Genomic DNA, 22,394 nt, shown 5'->3' with positions numbered 1-22,394 from the left:
TAACTGAAAAAAAACAACGATAGGAACATTAACATGTACAAGAAGACGGCTATTCTGTCTGTTTACGACAAGACTGGGCTGCTGGACTTGGCGAAGGGGTTGATTGAGAACGATGTGAGGATTCTGGCCTCAGGCGGTACTGCGAACATGGTGCGCGAGGCCGGGTTTCCTGTGGACGACGTGTCCTCGATCACACATGCGCCAGAGATGCTGGGTGGCAGAGTGAAGACGCTGCACCCTGCGGTGCACGGTGGTATTCTAGCCAGGAACTTGGAGAGCGATGAGAAGGACTTGAAGGACCAGCACATTGACAAAGTGGACTTTGTTGTGTGCAACTTGTACCCTTTCAAGGAGACCGTCGCAAAGGTCGGTGTCACAGTACCAGAAGCAGTCGAAGAGATCGATATCGGTGGTGTTACCTTGTTGAGAGCCGCCGCCAAGAACCACTCGAGAGTCACAATCCTGTCCGACCCTAACGACTACGCTATTTTCTTGCACGAACTGAAAGAGCACGGCGAAGTTTCTCAGGAGCTGAGAAACAGACTGGCACTAAAGGCTTTTGAACACACTGCTGACTACGATGCCGCCATCTCTGACTTCTTCAGAAAACAATACTCCGAAAACAGAGCCCAATTGCCTCTGCGTTACGGTGCTAACCCACACCAAAGACCTGCACAGGCTTTCGTCACACAATTGGAGGAGCTGCCATTCAAGGTCTTGAGTGGCTCCCCAGGTTACATTAACCTTTTGGATGCTCTAAATTCCTGGCCTTTGGTTAAGGAGCTATCAGCATCGCTAAACTTACCAGCAGCAGCATCCTTCAAACACGTTTCACCAGCTGGTGCCGCTGTTGGTATCCCACTTTCCGATGTTGAAAAACAAATATACTTTGTATCCGATATCGAGAACCTATCTCCATTAGCATGTGCCTACGCAAGGGCCCGTGGTGCCGACAGAATGTCCTCCTTCGGTGATTGGATTGCCCTATCGAATATCGTCGATGTCCCAACTGCAACCATTATCTCCAAGGAGGTGTCTGATGGTGTAATTGCTCCAGGCTTTGAACCCGAGGCATTGGAGATCCTAAAAAAGAAGAAGAATGGTAAGTACTGTATCTTGCAAATAGATCCAAACTACATCCCAGATGCCATGGAATCGAGAGATGTCTACGGTATCACTTTGCAACAAAAGAGAAATGACGCCATCATCAACCAATCTTCTTTCAAAGAAATTGTGTCTGCCAATAAGAACTTGACTGAACAGGCCGTGATTGATCTAACTGTTGCATCATTAGCTCTAAAATACACACAATCTAACTCCGTCTGTTATGCAAAGAACGGTATGGTAATCGGTCTTGGAGCTGGCCAGCAATCCAGAATCCACTGTACAAGACTAGCAGGTGATAAAGCTGACAATTGGTGGTTGAGACAACATCCAAAGGTTCTTGCCTTTAAGTGGGCCAAGGGTGTTAAGAGACCAGATAAGTCCAATGCAATCGACTTATATGTTACTGGTCAAATTCCTGAAGAGGATCCAGAAAAGTCCGAATATGAATCTAAGTTCGCTGAAATTCCAACTCCGCTAACACCGGAGGAAAGAAAGGAGTGGCTCTCTAAGTTGAATAATGTCTCCTTATCCTCAGATGCATTCTTCCCATTCCCAGACAATGTTTACAGAGCTGTCAAATCAGGTGTTAAGTACATTGCTGCTCCATCTGGATCTGTTCAAGACAAGGCTGTGTTTGCTGCTGCTGATTCTTTTGACTTAGTCTATGTTGAAAATCCAATTCGTCTGTTCCATCATTGAAACAAAAGTGCCTTATGTCAACTAAATAAATAAATTTCGATAAAAAAGTGCTTCAGGATAACAAAGACAGTCATATATCTTTATTTCTCCACATAATCAGTTTGCGGTATTCAAAATAACCATCCGCCTCATATAAACATTTTCAACATGGATCTGTAATAATAATTGTGAATTAAATCACAATCTGTAATAATTCACAATCTTTGATGTCAGATGAAAGAGGACATTCCACTCCTTTATTAATATAATAACTATAGATGTGTTTGAAAAGCAATTTCGATGTTTAAGGATAAGCTGTCATGAATACAATCCAAGCTACTATGTACTTTCATGCCTGTATTTTTTAATTCCCCTTATGGTTTTTTATATGTTCAAACTCTTTTATAAATAAATATATGTTCGCCAAGATACACTTGAACTCCTACCAAAACTTGAAATAAATGCAAGAGATTTCCACTTGAATATTTGCACTTACAATAACTAGTATTTTAGTAAGCTACAATAACGATGTCTTAATAACAATAACAAGAAAGCTCTACAAAAAATAAAAATCTATAAATGAAATTGAATGTATGCAGTATGGTTTTACCCAAATGATCATCGACCAGCAAGGGTCTACATAGTGTTCAGGAATATACCGCTGTAGAACGACAACAAAGACGATCGAACTCAATCCTAAAGATTCCAAAAGAGTGAAAACAAAAAATGGGATAAATCCTAGATTTTGAAACCTCTCAATTTTCCACAAAAGGAGAATTCAAGATCATGCGTCCTACTTGATCTAACAATTGGTGACCCGTCAGCGGGGCTACTTCTGTCTCATCCATATACGTAATGGCAACAACCTCGAAAACAATAATCAATTCAAATCCGATGGCCAAAAACGACTCAAAACCCCACGAGCACGAAGCCCGTAGAGGAGAAGTAAATAACCAAAGGACCTCCCACCTAAATAAATAGACAGGAAACTAAATCAATTACGTCTTGGGTTCCTTGAGACTCTGCCTCTCGAGCGCTGAAAGTGTTGGGAAATTGGTAGATAAGTTAAGCAGCAATAGCAAGGACATCATATGGGATCTCAAAAGAGATAGCCATACTATTCCTCTTACCTATTAGATTTTTCCCAACGCGGGACTATGGTTATTTTTTAAAACTTCAAAATAAGAATAGATTTAACTAGTATTAAAAACTGAAACAGTAGAATATTCAGGATGTTAGCTCTTTATATACTTTTTTTCCAGACATTCTGATACATTAAAATTTTTTTGCATAGTGAAATGCGATGAGGTACCGCAGCACGACAAATCAATAGCAGTTATAGGGTTTCAATAATGCAAATGGTTATAAGTTTTAACTAGCCAGAATAGTAACTATCTATCAAAAAATTTTATTTAAAAGTTTGCAAAACTTAGCCATGATGAACAACAACATAGCATAATTCTTCGAGACTGAAAGTAAAGCATTGTTATAAAAAATGTAAGTTCTGCTATCTGAATGCAACGAGATCCTCCAGTAATGTGAAATGACACATCATTTGATTCTTATAAATTGCAAATAAAAAAATGTGAGAGAATAATTGGGCTAAAATACGATGTAGAAGTTTATAAGTCACACAATATTAAGTTTACTGTAAGCCTCAATATTCGTGTTACAACATGCACATTTCTTGAAGCCCCGCGTTCCCAAAGAGACTCTACATTCATCACAAATTGCTAGACATCTACATGGCCACAGCACAATCTTTCTGGTGTTCACCTTACATATCACACAAGATAAATCTAATTCGCCTTCAAGATCCTCGTGTGTATGTATCTTATTTGCATTATGGCTGACCCTCTCAATAAATGCCTCTGTCAACACACCATCGGGATTAAGTTCACTATACTTGTTTCTTGTTAGACATTGATTTAACGAGTCTCTATATTTATATCTTGTCCATACCGAGGTATTCCATGTCATGCCATCCAATGTTTCGACTTCCTCCGGAAGTGGTGTTATCAAACTAACAAGTTCCTTCTGTAAGTCATTATTCGAGATTCTGGAGCTGTTACTCTTTTCTTTGTCTTCGTTACTGTCATCATGTTCATTATCATCTGTAATATTTTCATCATAATCATCATCATCTAATTCGTCATTATCTGGGACGTAATCCTCTGAGTTATCCTCTTCAGGTAACAACAAAGGCAGAATATTTTCCACATTCTTGTTCGGTTGTGGGATAGCGTTTGTAATGGGTTTAGTAAGGAACTTATAGTAGTTTTTCTCAGTGATGTAAGAGTTAAAATCTACTTTATTGAGGTCATTCTTCCTTTTCTCTTCTGTACTTTCGATATCTTCGGTAGTTTTATAGAAAGATCTAACTTTCATAAATATCCATGATATGACCGATTTGATTGTTTTCACGTTTGCAAAGAGTAATGGGCTGTAAAAGGGCAAGATAGAAAATGCTTTCTCGACACCAGATACTGGTGCCTTACCATCATTGTCTGTGACATCTCCTTTTATAACATCTTCTGGTGCCCCCTTGATTGGATTCAAGTAGCCACTAATAACATAGCTATGACTGATCTTATTTGGTAATTGTAATTCCTCCATTTCATTTTGAACAGATTGCTTGTCAAAGAAAAAAATGTTACAAAGCCTGTTCAGGTAAGTTACAAGCAACTCTTCCACTGATTCTGAACCGGTAAAATTTAAGGTCGATTTTAGACCTTCGAAAAACATATAATATTGAAGTTTACTGGCATTTCTTTGTGTTTTAATCTTACTGTTATTTTCAAACGGGTCCCACCTGACTAACTTAGCCACTTGATATGGAATGTATGTTAATATAAACAGTGTAGCTGGCCAGAAGAAGTTTAAAAACTGGCCATATGCAAAAGTAGAACCAAACTCATACCCATTTTCTTCTCTAATCATGATCTTCAAAATTGTAAACGTCCTAAAGAATTCCACTAGTAAAGAACTTAAAAAACGTAAGTTTCTCTTGTCTATCAACTCTATAAGTTGTACTAAAAGATTTTCGACAACACAATAACGGAGTGTTACTCTTAGTAAATCCAATTTCAAACTTGTTGTACCGTTAATAGCCTGGACCATATCTGCCGCCAACAAGATTGGACTAGAAAAAGTGGCTTTGATAACTTTCCTGTTGGTGGTGGTTGCTGTGAATTCCTCAACACAGCCAAACATCAAAACACACAAATACACTTGAACACATAGATCCTCTAACGTAACATTCATCCCTATATCTATGTTTCCTAGCAGATGCTCAATTCGTACCAGAAGCATGACTGCATAAACTGCACTTATACCATGAAACATTATCCTTGACCAAACAGGAAGCTTGATAGGGGTCATACGTGTCCGCATAGAACATATTCTTATCAGAATATTGGATATTATCCGCGAAACCAGGTATGCCATGATGTAGACATTGGTGAATATCACCGACAGGTCTACCGTAACACCTGAGAATATGGCCATTGTATTCACGTCTAGTCAAAATGCAAAGTTCCCCAAAGTATTCCTTTTGTTCTCCAATAGAAACAGCGGATAGAGCTCAAGTTAACAATATTGAAACCGCAATCACTTGTTGAAATCAACTTTGAAATAAAATAACCAAATAGGAGTGAATCAGATGTCTTTCCTTTGGCAGGACAAAAGTACATACACCAATTCCACAGCCAGTTGCTATCACAAATACTTGAAACTAGCTATAAGGACCTTTAAAATCAAGCAAATACAGAAGCGATGAGCTCATTAGTTAATATATGAACCTTGTCAAAAATCAGTTGTGGCAGGCCTTCACAAGATGCCCCACAGACTAAGCGAAGAGAAGTCGTTGGAACCAGTTTCAGGGGAGCCAACTCACAAAAATCGTTGAATTCTAGTGCGGACTCATATATTCCCAGATCGTCTCATATGACACCATTAAAAGGCTCACATACCAAATGCCGGTGTGCCTGAACAGTTGCTATCTATATCTATAATTATGGTAATAGTGATACAATTTTCATGTTTTTGAGATGTGTTCTCATCTATTTAAATACTCAATTTGGTTATCCAGCAGCCAAATTGCTTAGTTGCTTCTCATTATCGTAAATAGTATGTAGCTGCTAATATATGAGTTCCATCATCTTTGCGTTCTCTTTCTCAATCTCTTGGAGTCTCCAGTCCTCATCCTCCTCGTTCATCTCTTTTATCAGCTCTTCTTCTTCTTCTGTAAGACCCGAGATATCCTGTGTAGGTATATTCTCTGCATCCATACGTACACTCGGTGCACCTTGCAAAAACCTGATGTTCTCCAAGCATCTAATCCTTATGTCTTCCAGGAACTTTTTGCTGTTTCTATTCTCGTATAAGTTATCTAGAACTGGATATAACGAGTAGTCTGGCCCAAAACTTTCCTTAAATGGTAAATTATCTGGTAGTTCTTCCGGTAAGAGAACATTATTCAGAATACCTGTTTCGTAAGTCCACAATCTGGAGACGTTTCTCGGTGTGTAACCACCACCACCAACTACTAACATGGGAATACCAAAACTTCTTACAAATTTAACACATTCACCGTGAGCTTTAATATTAAGATTGAAACATCCCAGCCTATCGTGTCCCAAAGAGTCGGCACCACATTGTTGCAAGATAACAGTTGGCTTAAATGTAGTGATTAGTGGATCTATTATGGATTTGAAAAGATTGATATACGAGTCGTCATCGATACCATCTTCTAAAGGCACATTCATAGCAAAATGCTTACCATCTGCACAACCTGTTTCATCGTTTTTACCCGTTCCTGGAAAAAACTCTCCATTATATTTGTGAAATGAAATAGTATATACACGATCAGTGGTGTAAAAGGCTTCCTGGACACCGTCACCATGATGCAAATCGATGTCAATGTACAAGACTCTAGGATGATACCGCAGCAGGTTTAATATTGCCAGGACAATATCATTAATATAACAGAAACCAGAAGGGCTATTCTTTTTGGCGTGATGTAACCCACCTGACCAATTGATTGCAATATCTGATTGGTTATTTATCAACTTTCTAGAAGCATCAAGAGATGCCCCTGTGTACAATGAACTGTACTGGAATATATTTGGGAAAATCGGACAATCATCACCAATGTTAAATTTCTCTAAGGTACCTCTCGGAAGTTTACTCAAATTCTCTGGTGTTACTTTTGAAAGGAAATTAACGTAGTCTTCCGAATGAAATTCTTCCATTTCTTCTGCAGTGGCTTTTCTAGTCTTGTATAGATCCATGATTTTGTGTAGTCCATACCCCGAGACTAAATGATCCGTCAGCATCAAGCGAAAGGGTTTCATAGGATGTCGTACTCCATAGTGGTAATGTGATACTTCAGGATTTATGTGATAAGATACTCGAGGGGCATAGTTAGAGCCGAATTCATACAAAGGCTGAAACTCTTTAGTTTTGCTATCCACACTAAAAGTCCCTGACATAGTATAACCAGAAAATGATAAATTCAACTGGATGCAAAACGGCTTATAATCACTAGATGAACACTTCTTGATTGCTTAATTAATCTTGATACCCAACTCCTTAACTTAGTCGCTATAATATTAGATAATCTACCTTTAAATCCACTCTCTATTCCAATGCAAAGGAAGTTAACTGATATCAGTTCAAGTTCTGTGACGCTTGCTAAACAAATACACCAGTACCAATGAAGAACGGTTAATGGATCCTTTTAACACCTTATCAACAATAGTGTTTTGAAACTGCGATGATGTAAACCAGTAAATGTCAAATGTCTCTTGTATGTTTTAGAATATTCTCGCAGTGTGTGCCCACTCTATGAGCATGTCGTGTCAGTGCACAAAGCACGTGATGAGAGATGTGTCCTATCGAATGCGAGGCAATCCTGACAGCATTTAAACTGAAGAAAGCATACAATCAAAAATAATAATCTGTTCAACAGCTTAAAACCTATCCGGAATTAAACTATTCAAGCAACCTTTCAGTCTTAAAATCTTTTTCCCTCCGTTTTGTCGATGTCACATATTCCATAAATGACAATTAATCTGATGAGTCTCCTTCCAATACTAAATTACTAACTGTAGATACTAGGACCATGTCCGTTTCATAATTTCTAAAGAAGATCAGAGTAGCTCTTTGCCCGTATGAACTTGCCCTTTTGTTTGTATTCCAATAATGCTGCCTAACTGTAAGCGCCAGTCCGCCTTTAAAAAATGTAAAAAATTAAATCGCGTTAACAGCACGCGCCAGATCTGAACATGAAACATAAGACAAACTGGTGCAACCTGTCCAGGATATATAAATGGAGGCCCATGTCCAAGAAATTTCTGGGAGATATTTTCTATTGTATGTGATTCCTAGATGGGTAGCCCAACAAACTGAGATCAAAAGAAAAATGCACTGCGACACAGTGGAAGTGGTGAAATTCCTTATGGACAATCACATTGAGATCATGAGTCCACCAATTTCTGGTGAGCTTTCCCAAGTGTTTGTGATCTATAAGGCTACTAATGTCAAAATAGAAGCATTCAAGAGAATCATAAATGCCATTCATGAGATCTCACATGGGATTGAGTTGAAAATCGGCGATCTGAATGAAGAGCCCATTATAACTTACATTGATTGTGCTATATTACACGAGTTCCATTGTATATTGAAAAACAGAAAGAGACAACACCCCAAGGGAGATGAGCTCAAGTTGAATGGCTTAAAACAGGAGGAAAAATTTAGGCGCCTAATTGAGGACAAGAGTTCCGATTTTCAGAAAAGAATTGAAGCCATTTTGACTACACGTACTCAGGCTACACAATTAGGTATAGAAAGGGCAAAACAACTAGAACCTGTCGAGCCAGTAATTCCACGTTGTAATAGCTTAGAGCACAGAGAGTTGCTTTCCAAATGCACAATGATCTCAAATAACAAAATAATCTCCTTAAAATGGCCAATCTTCATAAATCAAAAACAAGAGTTCATACAATGTGTTCAGAACAAGATACACTTTGTACCAAATATGAAACCTAAGACTGACCCCAACTTAGGAGATTGTTCATATTTGGACACATGCCATAAAATGCACTGTTGCCGGTATGTACACTATTTACAATTTACCCCTCAAATCTTGGAAACAAAGTATAATTCATGGTTGGCAGATGAGAATATAGCAAGATCTAAGAACTCATGGATATCTTTGTATACAAGGGGAGAATGCTGTTCCAATTTATCACGTAATGTAGCGCCCCCGCAATGGATACAATGCGATGTCAGGAAATTCGATTTATCACTATTAGGAAAGTTCTCTGCAGTTATTGCTGACCCAGCATGGAACATCCATATGCATTTACCATACGGTACATGTAACGACACTGAATTGCTCAATTTGCCGTTGAATATCTTACAAGATGAAGGTATACTATTACTTTGGGTCACCGGCCGTGCCATTGAGCTCGGTAAGGAATCGCTGAAGAAATGGGGTTACAAAGTCATAAACGAAATTTCATGGGTTAAGACAAACCAGCTGGGCAGAACTATTGTCACAGGTAGAACTGGTCACTGGCTGAATCACTCAAAGGAGCATCTCCTTCTTGGTTTAAAGGGCGATCCTGAGTGGCTAAATCGCAACATTGACCTTGACATCATTGTATCACCCACACGCGAGACATCGAGGAAACCAGATGAAGTTTATGGAATTGTGGAGAGATTGGTGGGCTCTAAATCACGTAAATTAGAGATATTTGGAAGAGTCCATAATTTACGTCCAGGGTGGATAACGATAGGGAATCAATTGGAAGGTACACATGTCATCGATCCCGAAATTAAGAACCGTCTACTCATTCAAGAATTGGCTAACAAAAAATCAACGTAGTGCACAAAATTAAACTTAATTATTCCAAATGGGTACACAAAACACGCACAAAAGTAATCACGTCAAACAATTAAACGATCCATGTAAGAAATAGAATAGTTATTTAAGATTCATCTGTAACGTTGAGAAGCAAGCTGTACATACTCTTTACACTGAATACAGCTCTCAATTATGCATTTGTATACATTTGTACGGAGAACAGAAGACCAGATAAATAAAGAAGAAAGAAAATTGTGACGACAAACACCCACACACTTTACATAACACCCATACATAATTAGATATATTTTAAAAAAAAACGATGTAGTATAGTTGCACAGTGATGGGAGGGGGGAGCGTTTCTTCTTAGTAGGCAGAACCGTAGGCAGGCCCGGCCAACGTCCTTCTGCCTAGCTTTCCCTTGTGAGAGCATGTAGTGCCGTTGTTGTGGGATCGTCACTTTGGTGGGGGACTGGACAATACCTCCCCCTCTTCCTATTCCTGCTGAGCCCATTCTTGCTGAACAACCCAGAGCCTAAGCCGAGATGCTGGGCCAGGGGGGTAAGAGACCAAATCTCCCCTGTTGGAGTGTCAGACAGCCCTACCTCGCCCTGCTTATGCTGGAATGCCATGCTAGATTACACTTACTGGGGGATTCTGGCTTGAGACAGTTGGGAGGCACTAACGGTAGGGGAACGATAGTCTGAGCCTAGCCTAGCGAGACTCCACGCTGCCAGAAGGAGGATACTTGCCTGGAGCCACACGTCTAGGCTGGGAATGGTGGGAAGACAGGGACTGCATAGTGAGAGAGAGTGTCTGTGCACTGATAGTAGTGACAGTAGAGTTCGCTGACTCCCAGCAGCTAGCGGAGCAACAGTGGAAATTTTGATTCCGGGCAATTTCTTTCACTTTCTCCACTGTGCAAAGAAACTGGATGGGATGCTCAATATGTGAAAAGATAGTCAATTTGATATATAAGAAACTTGGGTAGATTTGTGTATTTTACGTAGTGAAATTTACCGTACTTTTAGAACATAGAAGGAAACGAACTAAAACCCTAGAGCGAAAATGTATGTTACCAAGAGATATGAAGATATAAGCTAGGAATCCCGCCAGCGAACATATGCCAAATTGTTGCTTTGATGAAAAAAATGGTTAAGACAGTGAAAGTCACCTATAAATTAATAATATGCCTGATAATGAGACAGTAGCGCTTTTGCGTATGGTACAATGATAGTAGAGGAATATATCAAATGCTTTTATTGGACTCGCCACAACTGTAATTACGAAAATAAGCGTACTGAATTTAAGTTAGGATATCGATCAATAGGTCAAGCATCTATTTGCAAGCTGGGAACGCTTTGATTATTATAAGTTCTAATATACTAACATTCATTATTGTTTTTTCAAACTTTTGAAAATAATTACTATCTCCAATTATATTCCTATATTGATATCTCCTTACAATATGACTATGGTTTATTCAAATATTATGATGACATGTACAAACTATTATGGGATAGGAGAACCATTTCTCTGACAATCTTTCCAATGGTTTTGTGTGCTATTTATGTGCTAAACTCAGAATTAAAAATATGATGATATCACATTATGAATGTTAGAGTTTGTTTATGCAGTGTGCATTAAATAACTTGGAAAGAGAAATCATATATTGGGATAAGTAATTGGGATAGTATTGTTTTATTCCAACTTTGTGAGAGTGACGAAAAACATGCAAATTTTTACAGGGCTAACTTACGTACTCAAAAGAGACTTGCCGCTTCTGTCATTGGTGCTGGTAAGAGAAAGGTTTGGTTGGACCCAAACGAAACCTCTGAGATTGCTCAAGCCAACTCCAGAAACGCCATCAGAAAGTTGGTCAAGAACGGTACCATTGTCAAGAAGGCTGTTACCGTTCACTCTAGATCCAGAACTAGAGAACATGCTCTATCTAAGAGAAACGGTCGTCACACTGGTTACGGTAAGAGAAAGGGTACTAAGGAAGCTCGTCTTCCATCCCAAGTCGTCTGGATCAGAAGACTACGTGTCTTGAGAAGATTGCTTGCTAAGTACCGTGACGCTGGTAAGATCGACAAGCACTTGTACCACGTTTTGTACAAGGAAGCTAAGGGTAACGCCTTCAAGCACAAGAGAGCTTTGGTTGAACACATTATCCAAGCTAAGGCTGATGCTCAACGTGAAAAGGCTTTGAGCGAACAAGCTGAAGCTAGAAGAATGAAGAACAGAGCTGCTCGTGAGAGAAGAGCCCAAAGAGTCGCTGAAAAGAGAGAAGCTTTGTTGAAGGAATCTGCTTAAATCAATTAGTTTTGGCATATTTTTTACATAAATCCTAATACACACTCAAAAAAGAAAATACTTCATCATTTAAAAATGAACCCATTATTTTTCAATAATTTTTTATGTACTAAAAAATTATATATATAAACTATAATTTTATATTATTGCGTTTTCCAAAAGACTGCTCTGCATTTTCGAGAAAGTGAATAGGTCACTTCAGTAATTGTGAGAAGCTCCATGGGGTAGCACTTATGTTCAATGAATATGTGAATCAATGCACCATATAATTGTAAAAATATAGAAATAAATGACTTATGCAGTAGTGTATCAAATTGCGCAACCGGAGCAGCAAAGGGAAAATGAAACGTATTAAATCAAAAAGCAAATGTTTCAGCTAGCTTTTCAGATAGTTGCTTCGTTATTTTTTTGGCACCTGGCGCATTTCCAAACTTTTGAAACATCATTAATTTAGCCTCCATTTGGCTATTACATTTTCTGTAGGCATTAAGAAGATGATTCAGGGTTGGGAAATGCCTTTGTATAAACACAGCTTTCTCAAGCGACACTCCTCTGACTAACATTAGAATATGAATAGTTATCTCCTTGATTGTCTTCAACTCTCGTTTTCCCATAATATCTTGAAATGTGTCAAAAGTATGACAACATTCTAGGTTACCTGATCTTTCAAATTCATTTTGGAATATGCTTAGTATGCCTCTGTAATGATCTTGACTTTTCAAATCGGTCGGATATAGTACAACAAGAGCTTTGTGTTTATAGCTCTCACAAATAACTGTATGAAGAGCATGCAATTTATCCACACTGTCCTCAGCATTAACTGTGCGAATCATTGAAAATCTGTAGTAAACTAATATGATCCATAAAGTAGTTTTCAATGCATCTGCCATATTACCAATTGATGAACCAATAGTTTCCTCAATTAGATAGTATTTGTGCTTACAACCTGACTTTTCAAGTCTGTTTTTTTGTTCCATGAATCTATTATCTCTTATACTCATAGCTAAATCATCTAGTCGCTTCCGCTCAATAATTGTGTTTAGAATGCATTGCTGACCCGTAGTTTTATTTTTTGCTACCCAAATAATATCACCCAAAGACAACTGCCTTATCTCTGATTTCATGTCTCTAGCTTTGAATGCATTAAAGAAGAACTCTCTATCAGAATGTGAACGTACTTCTCTGTGATCTATTACAGGATATATTTCATACGTTCCTGGTTGCCACAGCTCATAACTTACACTCTCGAATCTTCTTCTTTGTATTAATGAAGGCTGTGTTGTGAATTCAGAAGTATCTCTAGGGAGTGGTTCAATAGAGTTATTAGAGTCACCATTACCAAAAGTATGCGATCGCTGAACCATGCCAATTTCATGATGTCTTACATTAAAATCTTGACTTCCAAATGTTTTCTCAAGAATAGAATAGTTCCCTGATGAATTGGTACCATCTTTAATTGGAGCGCATGTCAAACCTGACAGATCATGTTTTAATGCAGAAAAATCTGCTGTATGCTCATCACTATAATAAGCATTATTTGTATCCATACTACTTGCTATTGATTTTCCATCAATATCAATACCATCGGCCAGCCGTAAAGTATCTGCTAACTGTAACCCCTCCTCGGTTAAAGTATATTGTTGCGGTCGACCCTCAATTAGGACAAGCTCATGCTTTTTTAGTTGGGCAATTGACGACCATGCACTGTAAAATTCCTTTGTAGTATAATTTGGTGTCATACTATGATCAGTATACTTTTGAGCTGCTTCTATGATGTCCGGCTTTATCACACCTTTGTTCTGAGCTCCAAGTTCAAGCAATGCTAACAATATTGCATATGCACCAGACCTTTTCTTTGGAATATATTTCCGCTTTTTCCTTACAGGTTTATTAATATCAGTATCATTAGTATTTATACCATCAATACGCAGTTGTGTTCGTACTCTTTTGAGTGACTTGCTTCCTTGTGTTCCATTATCAATTGGCAGTTGTTTTCTGGGAACATCAACTCCAATTTCCTCACAATGCTTAACAAGACGAGCCTCTAGTCTTTTCGCAATGGTAGCACCAATTCCTTTAACTTTCAGCAAATCTTTTGGATAATAAAAAACACCGTCATGATCGATTAGATTCTTCTTTGCCTTTGAGTAAGTGTTTATCAGTTGTTCTTGCTTCTCGGATAAACTATCTATCAGTTCTTGCAGCCATTGTACATAGAGGTCCTTTAAATTATCTGGTAGCATTTGCTGACAATGTCCTTGAACTGTAATGATGATCAGTCAAGTTCCTGTCTTTAACTTCCAGCAAAGTTATAATAGCTCACTTCACAAGTGTTTCTCTTCTATCAAGAGTGAAAAAATCAATGATCCACAGAAAGCATCGCATCACTTGAAAAAGTCGCGATGCCCAAAGTCACCCAAAGTTCAATAAGTCCTGACTAGGACTACAAAAGAACAAGCATAGTGTATAATAAATTCAATTTCCTGCAATACTCTATCAAGTATTCTAAACAGACAAATATTAAAGATGACACTTATTTTTTAAAATATATTTTTAAATAATATGAATTATATAAACTACAAACAAAAAGTCGAAAAGAAAAATCCAAGTATGGAGATATACTAAGTATGTGTATTAATAAAAGAGAAAACAAATTTCATTAAATTGGAGCACACCGAGAGCAACTCCACATATTTCTACTCTTTTTTTATCCTTCTTACAATTTGTCGTAGTATTCTTGCCAGCCTGGAACTTCTTCCTTCATACCGTGTCTCTTACGGGCAGCAGTGACAATTTCACCAGCCTTGGAAGTTGGGTCCAATGGGTCGGAGTTTAGAGTAGCCCAGTGGTCGAAGACCATTTGTGGGAAAGCTTGACCACCAGTAGCTTGTCTTAGTTCACCAGTGAAACCGAAAGATTCGTTAACTGGCAAGTAAGCCTTGACGGTGAACAATGGAGTACCTGGTCTTTGTTCTTCAGAGACAACTTGACCTCTCTTCTTGTTCAAGACGGAGTAGATACCACCGACAGCTTGTTCTGGACATTGAATTTCGACCAAGAAAACAGGTTCTTGAATCTTTGGTTCAGCCAACAAGAAACCAGCGTAAGTAGCTCTTCTCATGGTTGGCATGATTTGACCAGCACCTCTGTGGATAGCATCAGCGTGCAAGGTAACATCCAAGATGTTAACTCTGACGGATCTCATGGTTTCACCCAAGATTGGACCTTCCTTGGTAGCCCATTGGAAGGCAGAGACGACGGAGTCCTTGATTTCGTTCAAGTATTGGACAGCCTTAGTTTGGTCAACAACCAAGTTTGGACCGTTACCGTCTGGACCGAAACACCAGATCTTTCTGGCGTCAGTGACATCCCAGCCGTATTCGTCAGCCATAACTCTAGCTCTGGCCTTGAAATCGTCTCTTGGGTTGATCTTACCTTGTTCGATAGCCAAGGAGACTTCTTCGTCCATTGGTTCAGCCTTCAAGTAGATTCTGTTATGCTTGTTTGGAGACTTGGACAAAGCAACTTGAGAAGATTCAGCTTCGACAGTTTCTCTGTAGGCGACAACTGGTGGGGAGATCTTCAATGGAATACCAGCGTGTTCGTTTTCCAAATCTTGCAAACAAATTTCCAAATGCAATTCACCGGTACCAGCGACAATGTGTTCACCGGATTCGGACATTTGAGTCAAGACACATGGGTCAGACTTGGACAATCTCTTCAAACCTTCGACCAACTTTGGCAAATCGTTAGCGTTCTTGACGTCGACGGCAACTTGGACAACTGGAGAGACAGAGAACTTCATGACCTTCATGTTGTAAGCGGTTTCGGAAGTGGTCAAAGTACCAGTCTTCAACAAGAATTGATCGATACCGACCAAACCGACAATGTTACCGGCTGGACAGTCATCGATTGGTTCAACTCTGGAACCCATCATTAGGACGACTCTTTGGACGGCCTTTAGGAACAAATCGTCCTTCTTACCTGGGACGTAGTTTGGACCTTGGATTCTGATCTTTTGACCGGACTTGACGGTACCGGCGAAGACTCTACCGAAGGCGTAGAATCTACCCTTATCGGAGGTTGGAACCATCTTGGAGACGTACAACATCAAATCAGCGGTTGGGTCACACTTCTTGATGGCGATACAGTTAGCATCGTCAGCTGGACCTTCGTACAATTGTTCAGCTCTGTAGTTTTGAGCGGTGACTGGAGATGGCAAGTGCATGACGATCATTTCTAGCAAAGCGTCAGCAGCTGGCAAGAACTTTCTCATGACAACCTTTAGCAAAGCCTTACCTTCCAAGTCCTTTTCATCGGACTTCAAGTTGATTTCCAACTTTTCCAACAAGGTTGGGATTTCGTCCTTCTTGAAGTTCATGATAGCAGCAAACAATCTGAAGATTGGGTCCAAGACGAACATGTTGAAAGCTCTTTCCAATGGCTTACCGTCAGTGTCGGTTTCCTTGTTAGTCCACTTCTTGGTCTTTGGGTTGAAGAAAGAGTCACCCCACAATCTTTCCATCATCTTTTGCTTGTCGACACCGAACTTCTTAGCGTATCTGGTGGCGAATTGACGGATGGTGAAAGCCCAACCGTGCAAACCGGAACCGAAAGCCACGGTACCCTTGGATGGGTAGACTTGAACGTCACCCAAGACTTCGTCAGAGTAAGTGGAGATGATAACGTTGACGGATTCAACGGTTCTGGAGAAAGATTGGTACAAATCTTCCTTGGAGACTTGCAATTCTAGCAAAGCTCTGTCGACCTTGTTGATACAGACAACAGGCTTGATTCTTTCACCCAAAGCTTGTCTCAAGACGGTTTCGGTTTGGACACAGACACCTTCAACAGTGTCGACGACGACCAAAGCACCATCAGTAACACGCAAGGCAGCGGTAACTTCAGAGGAGAAGTCAACGTGACCTGGGGAGTCGATCAAGTTAATCAAGAAAGAGTTACCGTCAGACTTTTGTGGGATTTCCTTGACATCTTCTTCTGGCAAGTCAGAGTACAAAGAAATAGCGGTAGACTTGATGGTGATACCTCTTTCTTGTTCATCCTTTCTGGTATCCATGAAACGGGCTTCACCAGCCTTGGCAGCTGAGATAATACCAGCCTTTTGCACCAAAGAATCGGTCAAAGTAGACTTACCGTGATCGACATGGGCAATGACGGACATGTTACGCACATTGGTAACCTTGTCCATCAGGGAACGCATTTGGTCAACAGTGAAAGCAACCATCTTGTGTTATAGTAGTTGTTGTTGGTGTTGGTTAGTTTCAATTGTGAACAAAAGAAAAACCTGAAATTAATAAAAAAAAGCCTTTCTTATATAAAGAACTAAAGAAGTAACTCTTAAGTAGAAAGTTTTTATAAGAAAAATTTTTAGAGGACAAAAAATTTTAACGTTAGAATATCATTAACATTACACAACACGAATACAAGAGTCTCAAAGGAGGTACCCATTCACTTATTGAACAACTTTCTACAACTTTTTTGAACATTCAATTTGCAAACTGCTCTTTACTTTTTACTTCATCACTTTCACCTTTGCTTTCAGCTTTCAGCTTTCAGCTTTGTGCTTTGTGCTTTGTGCTTTGTGCTTTGTGCTTTTACTCTTACTAGTTTTTTTGACTTTAATCTTACAGTCTTGCAAGTACTACACTGGTCTTTGTCCTGAACTCCCTAGGGTACAATTGTCCTTAGTGTCTATTCCTATCTGTATAGTTGTCAGTTTTGATTGTTCTATGAATAATTTTTTTGCAAATTTCAAGTGAAAAAAGTCTCTGTGAAGCGGAAGGAGAGAAAGGCTGCATTTGCAACTTGGAACAGTTGTGCGGGTGTCTCTGAGAGATTCCTGTTTTTCCATCCCTTCTCCCACTCTTTTTCTTCAACAGATGCTGATGTTCTACATGTTCTACGGGCGTGTCTTAGCCTTCTCGTGTCTTGGGTTGCCATCGTAGAGCGTGGGGGAGGGGGGGGGAACCCGGACGGTAGAATCGTGATGCTGCCCTGCTGGCAATTACACCTGTCCTAGCTCTAGACGGAGCTCGGGGGGAGAGAGAGAAAGCTTCTGCCTGGGGGGGGGATGTGCAAAGGGAGAAGAGTGGCGTAGGTACCAGAACAGCACCCATTCTGGTACCTACGCTGGAATTGCTTTTTGGCTATTGGAGGGGGATGATAACTACCCTAACACATGACACATTCCCACATATAAGATTTGTATGCGCAAGAGAGTTGATATGAGATGATATACTTATATATAAGAACTGGATTGATCCAAATTGGGTGTATGTGTATGTGTTGTGGATTTGCAGTAGAGGTATATGGGCGCATTGCGCCCATATACCTACCTATGTAATAATCCGTGCAGGCCAAGGGCATGCGGAGACCTCTTTGCTTCTTCTCTCTCCCCCCCTCCCTCGACCTTCTCTAGCAACGGAGATACAAGACGGAGGGGGGATGCCTCTACAGCAGTGACCCTCTTTTGTAAGTTGCTAAACATCCAAATGTAGAAGACGAAAAGAAGACCTGGAGCTTACTGACTTGACGGCTCCCCACTTTCAATTCCGTCGCACCGCCACGCGCAATATTCGAGCTTTGGATTCCCAGCAAGGGCCCTACGCTTGTCTCTCTGCCCCTCACTTTGCTCTTTCCCATATCCCGCATTGTTCCATGTTTTCTCAGCGATGCACAGAACGGATAAATTAAGCTGTAAATTACTTCTTTTGGACCCTATTTGTGCGGCGTTATCTAAGGTACACACAAAAAAAAGCAATTCTCTGCCATCGAGTTCTTCGAGTTTTTCCGGTTTTCGACTTCCTTGTGAAAAAGCTATTTCTTTCTTTTTTTCCCGTTGTATGGCGCACTTTGCCTTCCCACCATTGAGAGTTTGAACAATGGTCATTTGGGATGTTGGACCCTTGCAGCGTTGGATGACCTTTCAATGGAGGATTTGCTTTTCCATCCCAGAAAATGGCTTCAACTGGTATAAACCGGAATTGTCTTAATTAGAGTCTATGATTAATTTCTTTCGCCAGGAACCACCAGAGACAAAAAAAAATTTTTCCATTCATATTTATACCGATGATCTTTTGATCTAGATCAGATGGCTGTTCCTTATTAATTCCCTTGTGCACTCGTAAATTCAGTGTAGAACTCGTAAAAAATTGTGTACAATATTACCGATAAGCCACAAACACAATAACTAATCATATAAGTCACATGAGCTCATCATCCTCACAGATAGATATTGAAAAGGCGCCTGTCACCATGGAGAAGGCTGTCTCCTTGCCTGGTGTCACTGTCTCCGAGAGCAGATCACAACCTATTCAAGAAATTTACGCTGACTCTGAATTCGTCACCCTCGGTGGTTACACTTACAGAAGAACCCAACTGCTGACTGCGCTGGGTATCGACGAGCACCGTGAGCAACATACCCCAGTGGTGAAGAAGCTTGCCAACCCTGTGCCATTGGGTCTAGCGTCCTTCTCCATCTGTTGCCTTGTGCTGTCCTTGATCAACGCCAACGTCCGCGGTGTCACCAGTAACCAGTTCGTTATTTCCATGTACATGCTGTTCGGTGGTGCTATTGAGTTGTTCGCAGGTCTGCTATGTTTTGTCATCGGTGACACTTTCTCCATGACCGTCTTCTCTTCCTTCGGTGGTTTCTGGCTGAGTTACGGTTTAGACTTCGTGCCTTCCATGGCCGCCATTTCGGAGTACGACAAGGACCCTAACATGCTGAACAACGTCATCGGTTTCTACTTGGCCGCGTGGTGTGTGTTCACGTTCCTGATGTTGATGTGCTGCCTAAAGAGCGCTTGGGGTCTGTTCCTGCTGCTGTTCTTCCTAGACTTCACCTTTTTGATGCTTTGTATTGGTAACTTCATCAACGACAACAACTGTAAGATGGCAGGTGGTTATTTCGGTATTCTGGCAAGTGTATGTGGTTTCTACATGCTGTACTGCTGTGTCTCCTCAAAGGAGAACTCTTACGTCCCATTGAGAGCCATCATGATGCCAAACTAAATCCAAAACTAACTTCATCTCGTCCCTTTTAATTATATTCCGAAAATCTACACATCTCCAGACTCTGCGCTCATCAAGATAGCATAATTTTTACTTCACGCATTGGTAAAAAGGTTCCACTTTCCATGACCTGCAGACTCCAAGATAATAATATGCATTTCCCCACACACACACACTAGTGATTTGATTTTTATTTATCAGCCCTATAACTCTAATTCATACAAAGAGCATCTGCTCTTTTCAAATAATAATACTTTAACGACTTAACTTATTTTTACATATGTACTATACAGTTTCTAATAATGTAATGCCTATGTTCCTTTTGTTTCACAACTGAAGCTCATCGCGATCGCGGATGAAATTTCAAGCTCTGTCACAAGAAATGACCCAAAACATTAAAAACAAAGGCAAATTAAGAGAGGTAACATCGAATAGTTACCAACCACGCCACAAGAAGCGCTAAGACCAGTTTACAGTAGCAATGGATATAAGTGTCCCAGAATCACAGGTGTATGCGGACATCACTGGGTTCATCGAGCAACAGCAGCGCGAGCTGACTAACATCAATGAGTACCTAGATGACTCCGATGCCGTGCCCGTTGAAGTTCAGGAACTGGTGGAGTTAGGGTACAGGAACAAGCTGAGAAGCAAGACGCGGACCACTTCCACTGATCTACTGGTGAAGAATGTCTACGAGTTGGAGAACGAGTGGAAGTTACGCACGATGACTGAGATGATGGACATAATCGGTGACATACCGAAACATTCCATAGGCAGTGAATTGAGAGAGAGCATTGAGGATCCAGCGGGACACTCACACAACGCAGCCATTGACGACTTAATCGAGGATATACTGAAGTTGCCACAGCTGCAACTGGCCGATACCGCACATGAGGATGATGATAACGCGCAGTTACTCCGAGAGTACCGCAACCTCAAGAACGATGTCATCGATAAGTGCAATGAGATTGTAGCGAGCAGACAAGAGCTGAGAGATATGGATATAAACTTGGAGCCAGTGCGGAGCTTGCTCAAAGCGATCCCGCATAGCTCGGAGGGGGACATACGACAGTATTTTATAGACTACCAAGGGCAGCTGGAGAGCGTAGTCAAGGAACTTTCCTTGGTGGTTGAAGAGGCTTACAAGCAATCGGAGAATGATCCGATAATGCGAGGTAAACTAGCAGATATAATAAATAATATGTAGTATTATAATAGAGAATAAGTCTTCTTTAAAGATTAAGTATCTTTTTTTTTAGCTGTTTAAATTAAAAAATGCAAAATATTGATTAGTTTTCTGTTTTTAGTTAAAAAAATATACAACTATATCATATATTGTTCCTTTTTAGAGCCAAACTCCTGGGAGAGTGAAGCAAAGAGAAGAGTTTATTAGATATAAAAAGTTTAGAGAAAGATAAGGTTAAATTATTCTTGCAAAAAACTTCTTAGTCGAACAAACCGAAACCCATGTCGTCATCGGATTCTTCAGCAGCTTCTTCTTCCTTTTCTTCAGCAGCTTCACCGGCAGCGGCACCACCAGCAGCAGCGGAAGCACCACCAGCAGCAGCACCACCAACTGGAACAGAGGCGAACTTTTGTTGACCTTCAGCGATCAATTCGTCCAAGGACTTACCTTCCAAAGCAGACAACAATTCGTTGATTCTAGCTTCGTCAGCTTCAATACCAACAGATTCGATAACCTTCTTGATGTCAGCAGCAGCTGGAGATTCGTTACCACCTTGGGTCAACAATAGGTAAGCGGCCAAGTACTTCATTTTTTATATCTGTTTGTTTGAGTTGGTTCTGAATGAAATAATCGATTTAAGCGGTATTTAAATACTAAAACGCAGACTATTCCTTGGTGTTTTCAAGTGAAAGAAATATATTATAAACTACAAAACGGAAGAGAGAGAGAGAGAGAAGGTTTAAAGACTAGCTGGTATTTAAACTAACTGGGACAAGTGAAAAAAATTTTTGAAATTTTTTTTTTTTCACTTTTTTTTTTCAACGTCAATTCGTCGCTGGCGATTTGAGTCTGTGCGGGTGGAGCTGCCGTTCGAAATGTACAATTTTTGTTGTGATCGTGTAGTACGTATGTGTGCATATGCTGTGTAATATACTACGTTTAGTACCAGTATATACGCTTAGTGTCAGCGTATATACTGGAATGGACGTGTAAGGGGATGGATAGAACGTGACTGGTACGTACAAATGTATCGCACTTCCTGGCTTTCGTTATTGAGTACTGAGACACAGAGAGGTTATACGGGGGGTTCAAGAGCTGTGTGCTTGGATGCCACATAGTTGAATGGAATGCCCTTTATATATGTCTTCTGTAGTGGCTGGCTGCCAGAAGTTAATAGTAATTGGGGCGGGATAGTGGATGAGC

At 40.1% G+C, this 22,394-nt stretch overlaps 10 protein-coding genes across 10 annotated transcripts; 5 read left to right on the top strand and 5 right to left on the bottom strand.

The window, feature by feature from the left end:
• Window positions 1-33: 33 nt before the first annotated feature.
• ADE16 (bifunctional phosphoribosylaminoimidazolecarboxamide formyltransferase/IMP cyclohydrolase ADE16) lies at window positions 34-1,806 on the top strand (the record flags this gene model as incomplete). The annotated part of the gene is made up of 1 exon (XM_444914.1): window positions 34-1,806. One exon carries the CDS (start codon window positions 34-36, stop codon window positions 1,804-1,806), a length of 1,773 nt encoding a protein of 590 aa, XP_444914.1.
• A 1,608-nt stretch (window positions 1,807-3,414) lies between these two features.
• Window positions 3,415-5,292, bottom strand: ASI3 (putative ubiquitin-protein ligase ASI3; the record flags this gene model as incomplete). The annotated part of the gene is made up of 1 exon (XM_444913.1): window positions 3,415-5,292. One exon carries the CDS (start codon window positions 5,290-5,292, stop codon window positions 3,415-3,417), a length of 1,878 nt encoding a protein of 625 aa, XP_444913.1.
• A 632-nt stretch (window positions 5,293-5,924) lies between these two features.
• On the bottom strand, window positions 5,925-7,277 carry HOS2 (histone deacetylase HOS2; the record flags this gene model as incomplete). The annotated part of the gene is made up of 1 exon (XM_444912.1): window positions 5,925-7,277. The coding sequence occupies one exon, from the start codon at window positions 7,275-7,277 to the stop codon at window positions 5,925-5,927; it is 1,353 nt and encodes a 450-aa protein (XP_444912.1).
• Window positions 7,278-8,116: 839 nt separating this feature from the next.
• On the top strand, window positions 8,117-9,676 carry IME4 (mRNA (N6-adenosine)-methyltransferase; the record flags this gene model as incomplete). Its single annotated transcript, XM_444911.2, has 1 exon — window positions 8,117-9,676. The coding sequence occupies one exon, from the start codon at window positions 8,117-8,119 to the stop codon at window positions 9,674-9,676; it is 1,560 nt and encodes a 519-aa protein (XP_444911.2).
• A 1,047-nt stretch (window positions 9,677-10,723) lies between these two features.
• Window positions 10,724-11,971, top strand: GVI51_A03113 (60S ribosomal protein eL19; the record flags this gene model as incomplete). Its single annotated transcript, XM_444910.1, has 2 exons — window positions 10,724-10,725; window positions 11,404-11,971. Coding segments are annotated over 2 exons (570 nt in total).
• A 356-nt stretch (window positions 11,972-12,327) lies between these two features.
• MUS81 (Mus81p) lies at window positions 12,328-14,214 on the bottom strand (the record flags this gene model as incomplete). The annotated part of the gene is made up of 1 exon (XM_444909.1): window positions 12,328-14,214. The coding sequence occupies one exon, from the start codon at window positions 14,212-14,214 to the stop codon at window positions 12,328-12,330; it is 1,887 nt and encodes a 628-aa protein (XP_444909.1).
• Window positions 14,215-14,687: 473 nt separating this feature from the next.
• Window positions 14,688-17,216, bottom strand: EFT2 (elongation factor 2; the record flags this gene model as incomplete). The annotated part of the gene is made up of 1 exon (XM_444908.1): window positions 14,688-17,216. The coding sequence occupies one exon, from the start codon at window positions 17,214-17,216 to the stop codon at window positions 14,688-14,690; it is 2,529 nt and encodes an 842-aa protein (XP_444908.1).
• Window positions 17,217-19,198: 1,982 nt separating this feature from the next.
• Window positions 19,199-20,005, top strand: ATO3 (putative ammonium permease ATO3; the record flags this gene model as incomplete). Its single annotated transcript, XM_444907.1, has 1 exon — window positions 19,199-20,005. One exon carries the CDS (start codon window positions 19,199-19,201, stop codon window positions 20,003-20,005), a length of 807 nt encoding a protein of 268 aa, XP_444907.1.
• Window positions 20,006-20,486: 481 nt separating this feature from the next.
• On the top strand, window positions 20,487-21,212 carry NKP1 (Nkp1p; the record flags this gene model as incomplete). Its single annotated transcript, XM_444906.1, has 1 exon — window positions 20,487-21,212. One exon carries the CDS (start codon window positions 20,487-20,489, stop codon window positions 21,210-21,212), a length of 726 nt encoding a protein of 241 aa, XP_444906.1.
• A 238-nt stretch (window positions 21,213-21,450) lies between these two features.
• Window positions 21,451-21,780, bottom strand: RPP2B (ribosomal protein P2; the record flags this gene model as incomplete). Its single annotated transcript, XM_444905.1, has 1 exon — window positions 21,451-21,780. One exon carries the CDS (start codon window positions 21,778-21,780, stop codon window positions 21,451-21,453), a length of 330 nt encoding a protein of 109 aa, XP_444905.1.
• Between the last annotated feature and the right edge of the window lie 614 nt (window positions 21,781-22,394).

The sequence above is a fragment of the Nakaseomyces glabratus genome, chromosome A, assembly GCF_010111755.1.
Source record: "Nakaseomyces glabratus chromosome A, complete sequence".
Classification (NCBI taxonomy): Eukaryota; Fungi; Ascomycota; class Saccharomycetes; order Saccharomycetales; family Saccharomycetaceae; genus Nakaseomyces; species Nakaseomyces glabratus.
This window is presented reverse-complemented; position numbering and strand designations above follow the sequence as displayed.